At 36.6% G+C, this 20,517-nt stretch overlaps 1 protein-coding gene and 1 long non-coding RNA gene across 11 annotated transcripts in view; one reads left to right on the forward strand and one right to left on the reverse strand.

Moving 5' to 3' along the window:
• The window catches only part of sbf2 (SET binding factor 2), a 446,331-nt gene that overhangs the window by 388,956 nt on the left and 36,858 nt on the right, over window positions 1–20,517 (forward strand). For all 9 annotated transcript variants that reach the window (XR_011345382.1, XR_011345383.1, XR_011345385.1 and 6 more), the window contains 4 exons: window positions 1,794–1,868; window positions 12,370–12,551; window positions 13,318–13,494; window positions 14,314–14,415. Coding sequence is in view for 5 of the 9 variants with exons in the window: in XM_069900054.1 (XP_069756155.1) it covers window positions 1,794–1,868; window positions 12,370–12,551; window positions 13,318–13,494; window positions 14,314–14,415 (536 nt within the window). In the remaining 4 variants the exon portion in view is untranslated. The remainder of the gene's footprint in view (window positions 1–1,793; window positions 1,869–12,369; window positions 12,552–13,317; window positions 13,495–14,313; window positions 14,416–20,517) is intronic.
• Window positions 7,118–20,517, reverse strand: part of LOC138744246 (uncharacterized) — a 58,331-nt gene continuing 44,931 nt past the window's right edge. Inside the window, exons 3-5 of one of the 2 annotated variants that reach the window (XR_011345401.1) lie at window positions 12,254–12,524; window positions 9,193–9,418; window positions 7,118–8,692 (exon numbers count right to left, since the gene is read on the reverse strand). This is a non-coding gene — a long non-coding RNA (uncharacterized lncRNA). Of the gene's footprint in view, window positions 9,419–12,253; window positions 12,525–14,268; window positions 14,386–20,517 lie in introns of both variants that reach the window. The other variant, XR_011345391.1, reaches the window with a different exon arrangement.

The following is a 20,517-nucleotide window of genomic DNA, read 5'->3' on the forward strand; positions in this document are numbered from 1 at the left end:
ATGAATATTGAAAGCAAGTAAACTGAATAATTTCTTGATTTGATGCCATGTAGGTGATTCGTTCCTTTCCTTGAGGATATAATTCTGATATAAATTGCTTGATTTTGTAGATATTTTTCTGCTTTAAGGTACTTTAGAATAACTAACTCTGAAATACCTGAATTATATTGTGTGTGCCTTAAATTCTATTTCCCTACTTCAACTACATCATCAATATCTCCTGGAATTTAATTCAAAACTCCAATTATCTGAAACTTTGGTAATGCAGTTTAAACAGAGTTTATGACAATTAGTTGTTATTTCTATGAATACCCAAACACACTTTTATTTCACTTTTTTAACCTGTCGTACAATAAGTTTTGTTGCAAACCCACCGGCTTTAAAAAGAGTATGAAATATAAAAGCATTCCAGACCCATTTCTGACTGCGACCTTGGTGTTCTGAACCCCATTACTGGTTCCAACTGCACACTTGGCCCCAACTTCACAGCACTCTGTATCCCCAGCTCTGCCTGCATATCCTACTTGTACTCTGGCTCATGTTCTGTAACAATGAGTGAGCCAAATGCCATACCACCAACATTTCCAAACAACCAGATACTAGATGATTAGAGTTTGTCTTTATTCTGTTGTTTCAGCATTTGCTATTTTTGGTATTTTAACATGGTACCATAATTTAATATTGTATTGTGAGCTGAGCAATCTACAAGTTAGTTAACTTCAAGATGAAAAAATTCTACAGCCGGATGAACAGCAAGGGATACGTTAGCTGTTAGAACATAGAAGGTTAAATTGTACTTTCTGTAAAAAGTGCATGCAACATTAGAAAATAATGTACTCTGGCTGAAGTAATATTAATTGTGTAATTTTGTGCCTTCCTTCTCAACAATCCATATTGGGAATGTTAATGTAATTATTCCATTGTGTTCACATTCCTTTTATATTTACATTCCAATAATTTTGCATCATAAAATGAGGCAATCGTAATTGCAAATGTTTGCAACAGTTCATTTTGTTAAATTGTCATTGCAGATTTGAATGTGTTTTAATTTCATTTGGTAGTTTTTTTGGATTTACAAGCTTAATTAATTTAGAGCCGTGCCAACAGTGTTTACAAATTTATAAATATTACTAATGCTATTAATTTACCTAATCACAGACATGAGTTTTTAATTGAAGCTTGTAAATAAAGAATATGACGAGTTGATTATGATCCAAAAATTCCACTGGATTTCTGCCAGTGTCCTGCCATAACACCAGGAAATTGCCAAAGGTCTGTCAGATTGTTATATTTTCCAGAGTCCTGTAGAAATGAAGCCTATCACCATTTTAATTGGCATAATGCCTAGCATAGCACCAGGTGAGGAACTCTATAAATTGAGAGTTTCAAGGCACAGTGTGCCAAATGTAGTAGTTTTGGGCACTCATCCAAACCAGTGCAGATAAATAGATTTTTAGATGAATATGTATAGATTTTGGTTTAGGCAAAACAGGTAATTTGGAATCCCAGTTTTCCAGTAAATGGGCACAATGATACTGGAATTAAGGGAAAGCAGGTGCATAAGTGTATATTTATCTAATCCATAAGTATGACAGATATTCCCCCACTAAGTCTGCTGCTCAAACCCTGCACCCTACAAAATCAGACCATTATGAGAGCAAAACCTGTGTTATCTATAGGATCATATTTTATGATATCTGTACACTATATTTTTTTTGCTTGCAATTTGAGAATTGGTTTGATAGACATACTAAAATTTCTGCAATTTCTCTCTCATTGCTATGATCCACCAGTACTTGGGTACAGAGATAAGCTGTTCACTCATTCTCAGCAAAAGACTACTGTTAAAGGAAGAGTCTTCAACCAAGGTACTGTACTGCATTGTATTCTTTTGAACCCTCATTTTCTCTCCGTATTTCTAAGGCACTAACTGAATTAACCTTCAGATTCCAGAAAATTAACCTTCACTGATTCAAAGCAGTTTTTGTGATATAAGTGGTTAATTCCAGAATGTCCCCTGCAAATTCATATCGTGCATTTCCATCTCCACAGCATCTTCTGGTTTTGAGAATGGAATGCATAGCATTTGTCATTGTTCAAGATGTGTCTCAGATTGTGATGTTAACATTAATATAAACAGCGGTTTCCCGATCAGAATTATTTTCCAGAAATAAATATCAGTTGACCACATCTAAAGCTTTTTGCATGCATTAAATTATTTCAGATTCTTTCTCAGCATCATCCTGATTTTTTTTTTTAATTTGCTTCTTGTGACTGTTCTGACCTCTGGATGAAATGTAACATTTGCACATTTGTTCATTATAATACATAGTTGTTGGCAGATACAATTTTTAGGGGATCAAGTGATGGTGCTTCAGAAAACATGTTAAATTGGAGTTATAGGGAAATATTGGAAGTTTTGTGCTGAATCTCCCATATACATTATAATTATCACCGAATTTAAGAGCAAATGTGGCTATAAACTAGCTGCAAGAGCTGTTCGCAATTTTCCTTCTATACTTTGATATTGGATTTCTCATGGAATTCAGGGGTGGAGCACAAACTTGCTGCAATTCCCCAACTATTTTACTGGTGAATTTTGCCTGTTGAATCTGCATCTGGTTAAGACCCAGATTTCTTTGGAGACAGATTGCCATGAAGAGGAAGGAAAAATTGGAGGTTATTTATAGTTTTAAATAAATTGCATTTGTGCAAATGTTTAATTATTGAAGAACATTTTATTTGATATACCATATATTTTGGCGAATAAGTCAAGTTGAAATCTTCAAAAGTGGATGTCGACATATGACAGATATACTTTGAGTCCTTAAATTCATCTAAAAAAAACTGCTTGACCACTGTTACAAGCCCAGAGGACCCATAAACTCAGCAGCAATAGATAGTCACCAAGACAAGTGGTTACTTAAACAAAAGTTGCTTTTAATTATCTTTAAACCTGAAAATAGAATCACACTTTAACTTGTCACTATTAACTTAACTAACCTAACTTAACCCCCTTCTAATTCTAAGTGCACGTGTATGTAATGTGTGTGTAAGTTCAGAAAAGTTCTTTGATTCACAGTCCAATCTCATTTCTCATTCCTCCAAGTTCACTGGTTGCGAGCAGTTCTTATACCGTGCACAGAATTTAACATTTATAAAGTTCACCCGGCTTTGGTGCTTGAAAGGTAAATGGTTACCACTCACGAAGGTTCTTGTCGGTTTTCTGAGAGAGATTTGTTGTTCCAGGACACAAACTGATCCCTTCTAATCAGCCATGTCAGTGTCTTGCCCCTTCAGGGTTTTCCAGATGATAACCTTTTTCTTTCAGGTCACCACAGAGTTAATTTTTGTTTCACTTATTTTAAGTGATACATTAGGCAGCCAGTCCTCTCCTCTTGCATGAACCACAAGGTCTTTGACCAGGCTGAACTACACACTCACAACCCATCTTCCAAATGGGTTTATTTCCACAAGCTTACCAGCTTGACCTGCTCCAGTCCCAGCTACTGCTGCTGACTGTAAAACTGCAGAACTGAATTCTCTCTCTCTTTCAGAGAAAAAGCCTGTTTGACACTCTCTGCTTGCAAAACCACATGACCCTCTTAGAACAGCAAGTTCCACTCCAGACAGCCTGCAACTCCAACAAGCTCTTTCTTTTTGTAAACAACAATCCATTCATGAAGTTCCTTGGGCGTTCTCCAAAGCTACTGCAAAGACTGTTAGTCCCAACATGTCTAGCATGAGCAGAGCTCCAGTATTTTAAATAAGATCTGTTTTAAAGTGTTTGTATGTAACCTACACGAAAAAAAACCTGCCCCAGTTTATCTCCCAAAAGCATATCTATAATCTGTCACAATGCTTTGAAGATTGATTTGGCATATAAATCGACCCTTGAAAAAAAACCACAAATCATCATGCTACCAGTTTAATAGAATAAAATTTTTATTGGAAAACAAGCACATTTAAAATCCTATCATTATCATCGTCTGAGCCAAATATCATAGCAAGCACTTCCATACTCTCACTGTTTAAATGGTCTTCATACAGATCCCAGTCTATATCTGATGAGGCGATATCCCACTTTTTAAATGATTTTATTACAGTTTCTGCTTTCAAGTGATGCAGCATGCATTGCCCCGCTCTGCACTCGTCAACCATGTATTCCATTCTTCATGTACATGGTCTTTGAATGGCTTGTTCAAGCAGACATTGAGAGGTTGCAGTAGAGATGTCAAACCATCTGGGATAACCATCACACAAGAATTATTTAGTGCTATCTACTTTTAGTCTTCTCAGTTAAGTGGGTATGAAATATATCCATGACCAGCAAACTCAAACTCCATTCCTTGCGTAAATCACCTGGCCACCTGTTCCACACATTATATGTCCATAATTTTACACCATTTTCATCCTTTTAACCTTTTTCATGAAAATGTATAAAAATACCTGCTGGAATTTTATGTTAGGTTTAAGTTTATCTTTGAAGATTATTACCATGGGTCTTAACTTTGTCCCGTTGGCCATGCACAATAACACCACTGTAAACCTAGTCCTTTCATGGCCTATACTTCTGATTTGCACATTTTTCACACCTTTACATTCCAGTGTTCTATTGCCAATCATGTCAACATTCATGAGGGTTTTGTCAGGTTTTTCCAATATTTGCCAATGCAAACTGGTATTTCTGCCAGTTACGTACAATAAACTGGTGAAAACTCACAAATTTATGATCAAGATCTTTTGGTAGTTTCTGTGTAATTTTTGTTTTTTGTCGTAATACCAAATTTTTCCTGTTCATGAAACGGTAGCTTCAAAATTTTTACTGAGGTCTGGGTGCGGCTTTACCCACTTCAGTGCAAATACTCTTATTTTATATTGCGTGACCACATAACAATCTTGCTTCTGTTCACGTACCCATTCTGCAACGTGGTTTTCCAACTCTGGCCTACGGGTGATTCCTCTTCTCTTCGTACGTTGCCTTTTAGGTATTTATCTTAAATTCTCTTCTTTCTTTCGCCATTCTCTTATCAACTTCTCATATATATCACATTTTCTTGCAGTGGCACCATTGCTGGATTTCTTGGCCATTTCTATTACTTTTAACTTAAAAACTTGCTTCATACTTTTGTCATTTTTCTGGAGCCTCCATGATAACAACCACCCTCAGTCAATGCCCAACAGCTCAGTCATTGCAATTTTTGGAGTCAACTGATTTGCCAAATATATAATAAAACCATTAAAATGAGGCTGAACTTTGGCACCCAACTTATCTGGCAGTCGACATGCACCAAAATATACGATATTAATGGTTTCTGTTTTTAAATTTTTTTTTAAAATATAACCATTTTATAATATTTGACTATCAGCTAAGCTGGGGTGTAGGTTAACTTTCTCTCATTCTTTTTTAGTCATTTGTGGGCAGCACTTGTTTTGGCCCAACCTCATCATAGCATGTTATGTGGAACCCTGATTTCAACTTGTAGTCTTGCATTTCAGAGCAGGATACAAGTAAACCTGCAAAAATTAAACTTGTCCTTCCATCATATGGTGGTAGATCAATGCTGGAACATAGAACAATTCAGCCCAGTGTAGGCCCTCTACCCTTGATGTTATGCTGACCCATATATTCCTTCCTTAAAAAAAAGATATGAACCCCTCCCTACATCATAACCTCTATTTCTCTTTAATCCATGTGTCTGTCTAAGAATCTCTTAAATGTCCCCAGTGTTTCAGCTCCCACCATCGTCCCTGACAAGGCATTCTGGGCACCCACCACTCTCTGTGTTTAAAAAAAAATTACCCCTGATGTCTCCCCTAAACTTCCCTCCTTTAACTTTGTACATATGTCCTCTGGTGTTTGCTGATCCTGCCCTGGGAAACAGGTGCTGGCTGTCTACCCTATCTATGCCTCTCATGTCCTTGTAGTCATCTATCAAGACTCTTCTCATCCTTTTACGCTCCAAAGTGAAAAGTTCTAGCTCTGCTAACCTTGCCTCATAAAACTTATTTCCCAATCCAGGCAACATACTGATAAATCTCCTCTGGAGATTCCTATAATGAGGTGACCAGAACTGAACATAGTACTAAGTGTGGTCTTACCAGAGATTTGTAGAGTTGTACATGGCCTCTCTACTCCTGAATTCAATCCCCCTATTAATAAATCCCAGCATCCCATCGGCCTTTTTAATTATTCTTTCAACCTGTGCGGTGACCTTGTGGAATGTATGGATTTTCACCCCTAGGATCCTCTGTTCATCCACAATCTTAAGTAACCTACCATTAACCATGTACTCAGACTTCTGATTATTCCTTCCAAAATGCATCCCTTCACACTTATCTGGATTGAAATCCATCTGCCACGGTTCTACCCAACTCAACATCCTGTCTATATCTTCTTGTAACTTTCAACAATCTTCAGCTTCATCCACAACTCCTCCAACCTTTGTATCATCTGTAACTTACTGACCCATCCTTCTGCCTCTTCATCCAGGCCATTTATAAAAGTCATGAAGAGCAGGGGTCCCAGAACAGATCCCTGCAGCATTCCACTAGTCACTGATCTCCAGTCAGAATACTTTCCTTCCACTACTACTCTCTGCTTTCTTCCTACAAGCCAATTTTTTTTTATCCACACAGCCAAGGTTCCACTGATCCTGTCCATCATGACTTTCTGGATGAGTCTCTCATGGGGGACCTTGTCAAAGTCCTTGCTAAAATCCATGTTGACCACATCTACTGCCCGACCCTAATCAATTTTTTTGTTGCCTCCTCAAAAAACTCAATTAGTCTCATAAGGTACGACCTTCCCTTCTCAAAGCCGTGCTGAATATCTTTGAGTAGATTGTACTTCTCCAAATGCTCATACATCCTATCCTTAAGAATCCTTTCCAATAGCTTACACACCACTTATGTAAGCTCACCAGTCTATAATTCTCAGGATTCTCCCTATTACCTTTTCTATACAAGAGGAAGTAACTTTTAACCCAGCATCTTATTGTTTTAAGTCAGGGGGTTAATGACACTTTAATGTTGCATTATCTTATTTTGTTCATAGTCTTTGAATAAACTCATTGAAAGTTTTGATTTTGAATACAGGGTCAAATGTAGGTAAATCTAGTGCCAGAATTTTGCTTTATTAATCTGCTCAGAAATAAGGGTAATGTCATTCATGTACATAATGTTTCATTATCTATAAATAAGATAAATTAATATAATCTTATTAAAGGCTGAACAGACTGCATAGCCTGCTCCTAATTCTGTTGTAGAAGAATCAAAGAACTAATGTGGTATTTTGGATCTGGTACATTGCAATGAAAAGTAGTTAACTGATGATCTGGTTGTCAAGGGTCATTCATATATAAAAATGATTGAGTTCAATCTGAAAATAAGAAATTAAACTAAATTGACTACATGGTATGAGGGATGAGTTGAGTGTGGTAGATTGAGAATCTACTTTAAAAGGGATGACCACCAAACGTTTAACTAAAAAGTACATATCTCTTTAATGTCTTGTGAGTTTATTTTCATTTATATAAAAGAACAATGAATTGAAACTCTTATTTGCTGTAACATCAATTGCATTCGTAAAATTAAACTGCCTCAATAGGTCAAGACAGAAATAGAGTAAAAAAAATCGAAGGATAAATATTCACAATTGCAGTTAGAGCATGAAAAAGTGATTTCTCAATAGGGCAGATAGAATTTTTTTTGTGGTTCTGCAGCAGTTTAGGGTTAGGGTAGTACAGGGAGATTCAAAATCCTGATAGCTGTTGGATGTATAACAGTTCTTGAAACTAGGGGTTCTGCCTGAACATAGAGAAGCTTGAAATTGTGATCAGGGTGATAGGGTCCTTTAAGATATTGGAAGATTTCTTGGGGCACTGTCTCTCATTGGAGTTTTTAATGGATGGAGGGAGGTAAGTGCTAGTGATAGACCTAGCTAGGTTGCCACTTTCTGTAGCCTGCTGGGCACTTACATTTCGAAACCAGGCCGTATGCAACCTGTCAGTAAACTTTCCACATCAGTGTGTAGAAGCTTGATATAATATTTGACATGATGTTAAATTTCAAAAAAAGTAGAGGCGTTGATTTGTGTTTTTCCCAGTGGTGTCAATGTGCAGGCTTCAGGAGAGGTCATCCAATATGTGGACTTCCAGATACTTCAAGGTAGTAACCTTCTTCACCCCAGTCCCATCAATGCAAACGGCCTCCCTTCTTAAAATTCACAATATGCTTGTTGGTCTCGCTGATATTGACTGCACCACACAATCAGATTCTCCATCTCCATCCTTTTTTCTTACTCATCATTTCCCATTATTCAACCAACAACAATGGTGTCATCAGCTAATTTATAGATTGGGATCTGGCGATGAGAAATTGAAGATCCAGTTTCAGGGGAATGAACATGTCCCTGATCTGTTAGTTTTTTTGGTTTGTTGATGTTTAATGCTGAGCTATAGTCAATGGTGTAGGTATTCCTGTGATCCAACGCTGGTAATCTACTGCAAAGTGAGATTGTTGAGGCAGGTCACCTTGCTCTTTTTGGACACCATTACAATGGCTGTCCCTTTGACGCAGGTGGAGATCTCAGACCATAACAGCAAGATGTTCAAAGTATCTGCAAAACTCATGTCATGTTGATCCATGCAGGCTTTAAAGATGTGGTCAGGTGCACTATCTGGGCTGGACCCTGTAAGACAGAACAAAAAGTGAATATGCAAAATAATCTTCCTTTGGAACCATCAAGAGATGCTGATGGTTATATTCTTCTTCTTCTTTGGCTTGACCTCGCGGACGAAGATTTATGGAGGGGTAATGTCCACGTTAACTGCAGGCTCGTTTGTGGCTGACAACTCTGATGCGGGACAGGCAGACACGGTTGCAAGGGAAAATTGGTTGGTTGGGGTTGGGTGTTGGGTTTTTCCTCCTTTGTCTTTTGTTAGTGAGGTGGGCTCTGCGGTCTTCTTCAAAGGAGGTTGCTGCCCGCCGAACTGTGAGGCGCCAAGATGCACGGTTTGAGGCGATATCAGCCCACTGGCGGTGGTCAATGTGGCAGGCACCAAGAGATTTCTTTAGGCAGTCCTTGTACCTCTTCTTTGGTGCACCTCTGTCTCGGTGGCCAGTGGAGAACTCGCCATATAACACGATCTTGGGAAGGCGATGGTCCTCCATTCTGGAGACGTGACCTACCTAGCACAGTTTGATCTTCAGCAGCGTGGATTCGATGCTGTTGGCCTCTGCCATCTCAAGTACTTCGATGTTGGTGATGAAGTCGCACCAATGAATGTTGAGGATGGAGCGGAGACAACGCTGGTGGAAGCGTTCGAGGAGGCTTAGGTGATGCCGGTAGAGTACCCATGATTCGGAGACGACGGAAGATGAGGAAAATGTCAGAATTCTGCAAAGGTTCAAGGCACTGAGAAAGAAAGTGTGGGGGAAAAACTGTAAGGCGCTTTTCAAATGTACAAAAAGACATCAGTTAAATTAAATCCCATTAAAGACTGAGATAGGAGAATCTGAAAATGATGGAGAAATTAAACAAATTATTTTTGCCTGTAATCATAGAACAGGACAAAAAAATGTTCAGAAAATAATGCAGAATTTCAGATTTAGATTGAATGAGCTGCTCAAAGAAAACAAGTTGTAAAAAAATTGTGTGTTCTATATCTTCTGACAGCCTGTATCCATTAGCTTTAACTAAGGTTGGCATAGATACACTGTTCATCTTTCAAACTTGTACAGATTGGAATATAATGAATGTAACTCACCAACTGAGCAAAAGAGAATATCTGTTATCAGGAGCGAAGGAAATTAAGAAATCAGTTATTATAAATAAGATTGAAGTGAGGAAGTTGTTTCTGCTGGCAGGTAATATTATTATGAATGTACATAGCCTAAACATTCTCAAATCTACTCTGAATGTAATGGATCTATGCAATTCTCTGTTCAATTGATTAGTGGAAGCTGCCTCAAATATATTTCAGATGGATATGATTTTTGAATAATCAGAAAATGAAGTGTCAAGGGAACAGGCAGGTAAGTGGAGCTGAGTCCACGACCAGATCAGCAATGATTTTATTGAATGGCGGAGTAGTCTCAGAGCACAAGTGACCTGGGTTCACTCCCAATCTTTGGTGCTGGCTACATGGAGTTTACAAGTCTCCCTGTAACCTTTTGGGTTTTCTTACCCTCAGGACTCAGGATTCTAATTTTTTTCTTGTATCCCAAAGATTGTTGCATTAATTAGCCACTGTAAATTGCCCCTACTGTTTCGGAGAGTGACAGAATCTAGGGTGTGTAGATTGGAATGTGGGAAGAATAAAATGAAATTCATGTAGGGTTATTGTATATGGACAGCATTTTCTTGGTGGCCAAAGGGCCTGTCTCTGTTTTGTAAGTTTCCATGACACTAAATCTATCGAATCTTTTCGTAAATAGCAGAAAATATAATGGGGAATCAGTGGATATGATGAATTTGAACTTTAAGACTTTAATAAGGTGCACTGCAGAGTTTCTGAAATTGGTGTGCATCATTTAAGGAATAAAACAATGTTGTGGATTGAAAATAACATCACAATTCTATCAGAATAAGTGGGTCATTTTTTTGGTCAGGCATTTGTTACAAGTAGAACACAATGTAGATAGGTGCTAGGGCTGCAGCAGAACACAATTTACATCAGTGGTTTTCAAACTTTTCTTTCTAATCACATACCATTTGAAGTCATCCCTTACTAATTACAGAGCACCTATGACATAGGGATTATGTGGTTTGTGAGTGGAAAGAAAACGTTTGAAAACCACTGATCTACATCAATGATTTGGAGGGAATTAAGTGACAGAATGGGTGTATATTCTCCCTTGGTCATCAAGAAAGGAGGCAAATCATTCATTGGCCTGATTTGAACACAAGCTTAGAGGTGCTTTTCTCCAATTATACAGAGAATATCTGGAACATTGATTATAAGTATGGTCCCCCATCTAAGGAAATGTATACCTGAAATAGAGTGACTGCAGTGAAGGTTTACTAAATTGATACTTGGGATTGTGGGTTGGTATGGTGAAAAGAGATTAAGGAAATGGTCTATGCTCCTGAGTTTCAAAAGAATGAGAGCTGATCTCACTGAAACACTCAAAGTTCTTACAAGGCATGACAGGTTATATGTGGACTTTTACTGAGTTGGTTTGCCTAGAACTAGGGATCACAATCTCAAAAGTGCTGTGGAGATTGCTGTTCAAATATTGTTAACTCAGAAATCAATAACTTTTTATGTTTTAAGGAAATTGTGGAAGATCCAGACCATCTTTTAAGTCCATAGTGTCTTACTAACAGATCTTATGATGGCATATATGACCCCACCCCACCCCTAATTTCAGCAGGGAATATTAAGACATTTCTTTAAATTTTAAATTTTTTAGTTTTACGGGTAAGCAGGTTCATGTTTTATTGTATTTACGGGTAAGCAGGTCTCGCGAGACCTGCCCTTGGTGGCCACCATGTTGTATTTGGCATTGTTTCATTGAGAGCAAACACTAGGATGATCAGGTATATGTTCCTTCTATGTCTGGGATAGCAGTGGCGCTCAGGGGGTTAGTGTTAGAGGTGGCAGCGGCACTCGGGGGGCCTTCAAGTGGTGCCCCTGGTCCTGGGGGGATCCCTCCCTCTCTGATACTGGGGCAATACCACATGTAGGGTGAGGGATTTCCTCCTCCCCCCCCCTCCCTTGAGGCAATACCAGGAGGACAGCAGGGGATTTTCCCCCTATCCCTGATACTGCGGCCAAGTGGTAATACTGAGCAGACAGTAAGGGATTTCTTCCCCGCATCCCCCTCCCCCATTGATACTGGGACCAGGTGGCAATACCATGCTCTCCAAAATGTCACCTTTGCATATCAGACTCGGGGTTGGGGGGGGATGGAGGGAGGGGACCTTTTTTGGAGCAATTTTTTTTTAGGAAAAATGTGGGATCTTGTATGCCATGAATTTGTGATCGTCTCAATTTTTTTGTATAATGAGTTTTATCTTTATATTTTTCAAAAACCTTTATATTTCACCTTTTTGTACATTTATATGAGGTTAAAATCATTATTTAGCACATTAATCAATATTACTTGCTTCCCTTAAATTGATTTCTATGTGCTTTGGGAAAATAGATGTTGTTACCACCAATGGGTCTTTGTGGGGAGCTTTCATATAGAATATTTGAAAACAAATTTGGGGCGAAAAGAACTATTGTAAAGAAATATCACTCACAGTAATCTTTTGACCAAGATCTCATGGGTAGCCTGGTTCACAGAAAGAAAATATTTAGTTTTTTGTCAATATTTTCTGTTCATGTTTCTGAAAGTTGAGTATCTTCTTTTCTTTAGGGATGTGGGCCAGCCTGCGTTCCAGTAGTCGCTTCAATGCCCAGTTTTCAACCACTGATGTAGGAGCAAGGTTAGCTGGAAAGGAATCTCCTGTGACTGCTGGTTGTGAAAATTCTCTGCAGAACCAGCTCTTAAAGCACCAAGCAGCACTATACCTGTTTGGGGAAAAATCACAGCTGAGAGTAAGATGAAACTGGATTCCATTCATATTCCAGTAAAACACCTGGTATCCAGCACCTATGGGGGAAATTGGTAAATGCCGGATAAGTGAATTTTCCGGTTGCTTGAGATTGCATGTTGCGTGGATTGACGAACTAATGGCGAGACACACCAATTTTAAACTTCTTTATTATTTTACCTATTTATTTTCCGCAATTTTTTTGCCGGTTGCATGAATTCCAGATAACAGGTGTTTTACTGTATTTTCTTTGGATCTTCTCACTTTTTGTTCTTATTGGATCACCTGCAAAATTGTATTTGCAAACATAAAAATTCATACATTGTCAGCTTAATTATTTATTTTTTTAAATCTTCACATTTATGCATTCATGGGATTCTTACATTTTTAAGAATTGGAACCACTATAAAATAATTTTGTTTGAATTTCATAAATTATTTGATTTTCAAAAAGCTAAAGGAAAGTGGAAGGATGAAGAGATGCACATACAAAACACCTTGCATCTATCTCTCACACGGGAGTTTCAGGAAATGGTTATGAAAATTGGAATACATGTTATTTAAAACTATTCTGCAAGCCAGCTCTAAACTGGCTATGGTTTAAGGTGGACTGAAAACCTCCAGAATTTTTGATATTAATTATGATTTTACTTTGCTCCTTTCATCCTTCCCCTTTACAGTTGCAGACTTGTACACTGCTGTAACATAAAGATAAAATGTAATTAATTTTGTTTCAACACTTAACAATAATAACAAAGTATTTGTCCTCAGGGCTTCAAACTTGACCTTGCTATTAACTGTGAGCTCATACCTGTGGATTACTGTGATCTTCGTCAAGTGAAAGCTAGTTTCAAAAAGTTAATGAGAGCATGTGTACCCAGCGCAATTCCCATTGATGTGGACATGACTTTGTACAGGCTTCTGGGAGAGTCAGAATGGCTGCTGCAGGTATTTATTTTACTCTCTCATTTACTCAAAATTATGTTTATTTAATTCCAAAACATGGAATGCAGTGATGGAGATTATAATGAAATCTTCCACACTTTGAGAAAGATTACAGAAAATAATTTGCAGAATCCATTTTTCTTCTTCAGGAATTAGACATAACAGGAACAAAATTCAAGAAATATTGTAGTAGGAATCGCATCTCTTTCATAGGTTTTAATAATGTGATATTGTATGTATGGGTTAATATATGTTAGATTTAGAGGATGGATTTTCATCACCCATTGTCTGATAATTGAAGAAGTTGTTTTAATCCTGTACCAATAAAGAGCTCTTGTAATTTATATTATAAGAGTTGTTATCAGGACATGATTATGTTTAATAAAATGCCTAACAATGAGAGTAACTGATCTGTATTCTTTGTTGAAGATGGAATCTTCTTTAACCAATATTATAAGCCTGATGAATATCTGATGAATAATTCATTCATCCCAGAAAGACTATTTGTTCCTTTTTGTCAGTTGATAATTGAATGTGTTCATTAGAATAACTAATATGTAATAATGAGTAAATAAAGTTTTTGAGTTATAAATATTTCCAGAAATACTCAGTATTTTTCATTATTAAGACACCACATAATAACTTAGGTCAAAGTACTAAGAATTAGAGAGTCCTTATTGATGGAACTAATATGAGCTAATAAACTAAATATTTGGCAGTGTGTTGGCTCAGTGCAATTATATTAGTATACTGCAGCATTTAGAAAGTCACACTTACTTTGGGATTCAGGAGTTGCAACAACATATTTATTCTTATTTCCAGATACATAGAATATTGCAACTGGGTGTAGTGATAGCAGAGCTGCTTGAGAGTGGTTCCTCAGTCATGGTAAGCCTGGAAGATGGCATGGACATTACAACACAGGTAAGTTTATAAAGTAATTTTGTAAATTTGTTCAGTAATTATACTTTATAAACAACCAGTGCCATTTTCTGCTTTTAACTTAGAGAACTTATCAGAATGTTGCTCCATCAGTCAAGTTTTGCACTTTCCATCCCTTATTGAATGAGAGTACATTAAAACTCCTGATATCTGGCACCTTTAGGGATTGGCAGATGTTGGATAAGTGTATTTTCCATTTGCTTGAGACTTACTCTTACAGTTCCCAACCAATACAACTTTGATTATCCAAAATCAGATTCTCCGAAATCCTTATTTACCCGAAATTTTAAACAAATCAGAAATCCTTATTTATCTGAAATTATTTTGGAGCCAAACTGACCGGGGACGTTAGACTCCCGGAGGCAGCAGGGACCTCAGACTCCCAGCAGCAGCGCAGACCTCGGATTCCCGGGCAGGAGCGGGAACCTCGAGCTCCCAGCACGAGCGGAGCCTCGGTGGGGAGGTATAGGTGATTGGTAGTGGCCAGCATTTTTTTTGCCGAGAATTAAACATTATTTTAAGGCTTAAAAAGCCTTCCCTTGTTGTTTAAACACTGGTACAAGTGATTTGATGTTGCTACTGGGTTATTTTTAAAAAATGACCATTGCAGAAAAAAATATTGTACAGTGTTTTATTCTTTTTTTTATTTATTTTCCTTGATTTTATATTTGAAGGTTGCTTGAATTCCAGATATCAGGAGTTTTATTGTATTTCATTTAAATAGGCCTGACAAATTAAGCTTGTTCAATGCTGTTTGTGGCATTACATTAAATGTACTTATTTACCAATTAAGCTCATCAGCATTTTGTGAATGACTATTCCAATGTGTGGAAGGCAGTTTTTGATGTTTACCATGATTTCACTGCAGCTAGGTCATGGCAGGAGTCTGTCCATTCATGTACTTCCTGTACCAACACATTGCCAATATTCACTTAAAATATTACACGGAATTCTTGAGTTGAAAGATACAAGCATGTGTATTTGTACTTTATAATACCTGGAGTGAGTTGGAGATGCAAATTCTTTTTTTTATTTCATCCTCAAAACCTTTTCTGTTCTAAAAATGACAATGCACTTTTAATATTTTTTCTTTTTTTTTTTTAAATTTTTTATTTTTCACACCATAAATCACAATAGCCATGATATACACTTTTTCTTTTCCACACATTTACAGTGACTTTTTCTCCCTCCCCCCTCCCTCCTCCCAAGCCACCCCCCCATCCCCCCCCCTCTCATCCATTTTAGTTATACAATCTAGGTTGCATTAATTCAGTTAGACAATGTTGTCATTCAACAAAAATACACCAGAAATTCTACTGAGTCCATTCTTTTCTTCTCTTCTCCTTCCATCAACTTAGGTAATGTTTGTTCCCGGTAGGTTTTCGCTATTGTATTTAATGTAAGGCTCCCATACTTGTTCGAATATTTCAATATTATTTCTTAAACTATATGTTATTTTTTCTAATGGAATACATTTATTCATTTCTATATACCATTGTTGTATTTTCAAATTATCTTCCAATTTCCAGGTTGACATAATACATTTTTTTGCTACAGCTAGGGCTATCTTAACAAATCTTTTTTGTGCATCCTCCAAGTCAATTCCAAATTCTTTATTTTTTATGTTACTTAGGAGAAAGATCTCTGGATTCTTTGGTATATTGTTTTCTGTTATTTTATTTAATATCTGATTGAGATCATCCCAAAATTTTTCTACTCTCTCACATGTCCAGATTGCATGAATTGTTGTTCCCCTTTCTTTTTTACATCGAAAACATCTATCAGATACTGTTGGGTCCCATTTATTTAACTTTTGCGGTGTAATGTATAGTCTGTGTAACCAATTATATTGTATCATACGCAGCCTCGTATTTATTGTATTTCTCATCGTTCCAGAGCATAACTTCTCCCATGTTTCCTTTTTTATCTTTATATTTAAATCTTGTTCCCATTTTTGTTTAGTTTTACCATTTGTTTCCTCATTTTCCTTTTCTTGCAGTTTAATATACATATTTTTTATAAATCTTTTGATTAACATTGTATCTGTAATCACATATTCAAGGTTACTTCCCTCTGGTAAACTCAAGTTGCTTCCTAATTTATCTTTCAAGTAGGATCTCAGTTGGTAATATGCCAGCGCTGTATCTCCCGTTATATTGTACTTATCTCTCATTTGTTCAAAGGATAAGAATCTACTTCCTGAAAAACAATTTTCTATTCTTTTAATCCCTTTTTTTTCCCCTTTTCTAAAGGCAAGGTTGTCTATTGTAAAAGGGAGTAGCTTATTTTGCGTCAATATTAGTTTTGGTATTTGGTAATTTATTTTATTTCTTTCTACATGAATCTTCTTCCATATATTGAGGAGATGGTGTAATACTGGAGAAGTTCTATGTTGTACCAATTTTTCGTCCCATTTATATAATATGTGTTCAGGTATCTTTTCCCCTATTTTATCTAATTCTAGTCTCGTCCAGTCTGGTTTTTCCCTTGTTTGATAAAAATCTGATAGGTACCTTAATTGTGCGGCTCTATAATAATTTTTGAAGTTTGGCAATTGTAAGCCTCCTTGTTTATACCATTCTGTTAATTTGTCTAGTGCTATCCTCGGTTTCCCCCCTCTCCATAAAAATCTCCTTATTATTTTCTTTAACTCTTTGAAGAATTTTTCTGTCAGTTGTATTGGCAATGCCTGAAATAAGTATAGTATCCTTGGAAAAATGTTCATTTTAATACAGTTTATCCTTCCTATCAGTGTTAGTGGTAGCTCTTTCCAATGCTCTAAATCGTCCTGTAATTTTTTCATTAGTGGATTGTAATTGAGTTTATATAATTGGCCTAGATTTTTGTTTATTTGCACACCTAGGTATCTTATTGCCTGCGTTTGCCATCTGAATGGGGATTCCTCCTTAAATTTTGAGAAATCCGCGTTATTCATAGGCATTGCTTCACTTTTATTTACGTTTATCTTGTATCCCGACACTTCTCCATATTCCTTCAATTTCTTATATAGTTCTTTTATTGATAGTTCTGGTTCTGTTAAGTACACTATCACATCATCCGCAAACAGACTGATTTTATATTCCCTGTCTTTTATTTTTATTCCTTTTATATTATTATCTCTTCTTATCGATTCTGCTAGTGGTTCTATAGCTAGCGCAAACAATAATGGTGATAGTGGGCATCCCTGCCGCGTTGACCTGCTTAAGTTAAATTGCTTTGATACATGTCCATTTACTGTCACTTTCGCTAACGGTCCCTTATATAATGCTTTAATCCAATTAATATACTTCTCCGGTAAACTGAATTTTTGCAATACTTTGAACAAGTAATTCCATTCTACTCTGTCGAAGGCCTTCTCTGCGTCTAAAGCAACTGCTACTGCCGGTGCTTTATTTCCTTCTACTGCATGAATTAAGTTAATAAATTTACAAATATTGTCTGTTGTGCGTCTTTTTTTGATAAATCCAGTTTGGTCTAAATTTACCATTTTCGGTACCTGTTCTGCTAATCTGTTCGCTAATAGTTTAGCTATTATCTTATAATCTGTGTTTAGCAAAGATATTGGTCTATATGACGCTGGTGAGAGTGGATCTTTCCCTTGTTTTAGTATCACTGTAATTATTGCTGTTTTACATGAATCTGGTAAGTTTTGTGTCTCATCAATCTGGTTGATTACATCCAGGAGGGGCGGTATTATTAGGTCTTTAAATGTTTTGTAGAATTCTATTGGGAGTCCATCCTCTCCTGGTGTCTTATTATTTGGTAAATTTTTTATTATCTCTTGTATTTCTACTGTTCCAAATGGTTCTGTTAATTTATTTTGTTCCTCTATTTGTAGTTTTGGTAGTTCAATTTTAGTCAAAAATTCATCTATTTTCCCTTCTTTCCCTTCGTTTTCGGTTCGGTATAATTGTTCATAGAATTCTCTGAAGTTTTCCTTAATTTCTTTTGGATTATATGTAATTTGTTTGTCTTTTTTCCTTGTTGCCAATACCATTTTCTTAGTTTGCTCTGTCTTAAGCTGCCATGCTAGGATTTTGTGTGTTTTTTCCCCTAGTTCATAATATTTCTGTTTTGTCTTCATTATATTCTTCTCCACCTTATATGTTTGTAATGTTTCATATTTTATTTTTTTATCCGCCAATTCTCTTCTTTTGGTTGTATCTTCCTTTATTGCTAATTTTTTTTCTATGTTTATTATTTCCTTTTCCAACTGCTCTGTTTCCTGATTATAGTCCTTCTTCATCTTGGTTGCATAACTTATTATTTGCCCTCTAATGAATGCTTTCATTGCGTCCCATAGTATAAACTTATCTTCCACTGATTCCGTATTTACTTCAAAGTACATTTTTAATTGTTTTTCAATAAATTCTCTAAAATCCTGTCTTTTAAGTAGCATGGGGTTTAATCTCCATCTATACATTCTTGGAGGGATGTCTTCTAGCTCTATTGCCAATAACAGGGGTGAGTGGTCCGATAATAGTCTAGCTTTATATTCCGTTTTCCTAACTCTCCCTTGTATGTGGGCTGATAACAGGAATAGGTCTATCCTTGAGTATGTTTTATGTCTAGTCGAGTAGTATGAGTATTCCTTTTCTTTTGGGTTTTGTTTCCTCCATATGTCCACAAGTTTCATTTCTTGCATTGATTTAATTATAAATTTGGTTACTTTGTTCTTCCTGTTAATTTTTTTCCCCGTTTTATCCATATTTGGATCCAAATTCAGGTTGAAATCCCCTCCTATTAGTATGTTCCCTTGCGTATTAGCTACCTTCAAAAAGATATCTTGCATAAACTTTTGATCTTCTTCGTTAGGTGAATATATATTAAGTAGATTCCAAAGCTCTGAATATATCTGACATTTTATCATAACATATCTCCCTGCTGGATCTATTATTTCCTCTTCTATTTTAAATGGCACATTTTTGCTAATTAATATAGCCACTCCTCTTGCTTTTGAATTATACGATGCTGCTGTTACATGTCCTACCCAATCTCTCTTTAATTTCTTGTGCTCCAATTCAGTTAAATGTGTTTCTTGGACAAATGCTATATCTATTTTTTCCTTTTTCAGTAAATTTAGTAGTTTCTTCCTTTTAATTTGGTTATGTATTCCATTAATATTTAGAGTCATATAGTTCAGCGTAGCCATTTTATATTTTGTTTATCTTCTCTTTCCGTTTTTCCATCATTACCTTTCCTCCTTTTCCATTTCTGTTTTCTTATTTTCAACTCTTTACCAGACAACATTCCTACAACATCCAACATTTTCCTTATTCTCCTATTTCTATCTTCTTTATCCCCAATCTCCCCTTCCCCTCCTGAGTTGCCCTTTATCCCTTGTCGGACAACCACATCTCCCCTCTCCATTTGGATTTGCGAATCCACTCGCAAGCGTCAACTGATTTTGCAGTGACCGCTCTTTTCCCCCCACCCAGCCCCCCCCAGAAAAGATTTCGTTTTTTATATGTCACAAAGGTCACTCTTTTAGTTCCCTCCTTATTCTCTCTATTCCATTACCTTCCCTTATTAATTCTTGTCTATACTTTCTATGTTTTCCTCTAATTACAGATACTTTCACATATGCCCATTGTCTCTATTCACTCTTATACCTCTTTACCCGCATACATATCAATCGTGGTCATTTTTACCCTCCTTACCCGTCTTCATCCCTCAGTCTATTTTTGTCTTTACCCACATACATATCAATCGTGATAATTTTTGCTCTCATTACCCGTCTTCATCCCTCAGTCTATTTTTGTAATTGTTCTGCAAATTTTCGTGCTTCTTCTGGATCCGAGAATAGTCTGTTTTGTTGTCCTGGAATAAATATTTTCAATACCGCAGGATGCTTCAGTGTAAATTTATATCCTTTCTTCCATAAAATCGCTTTTGCTGCATTGAACTCTTTTCTCTTCTTTAGGAGTTCAAAGCTTATATCTGGATAAATGAAGATTTTTTGCCCTTTATACTCCAGTGGTTTGTTGCCCTCTCTTACTTTTTCCATTGTCTTCTCCAGTACTTTTTCTCTTGTAGTATATCTTAGGAATTTTACTACAATAGATCTTGGTTTTTGTTGTGGTT

This window comes from Narcine bancroftii, chromosome 1 (assembly GCF_036971445.1).
Source record: "Narcine bancroftii isolate sNarBan1 chromosome 1, sNarBan1.hap1, whole genome shotgun sequence".
Taxonomy (NCBI): domain Eukaryota; kingdom Metazoa; phylum Chordata; class Chondrichthyes; order Torpediniformes; family Narcinidae; genus Narcine; species Narcine bancroftii.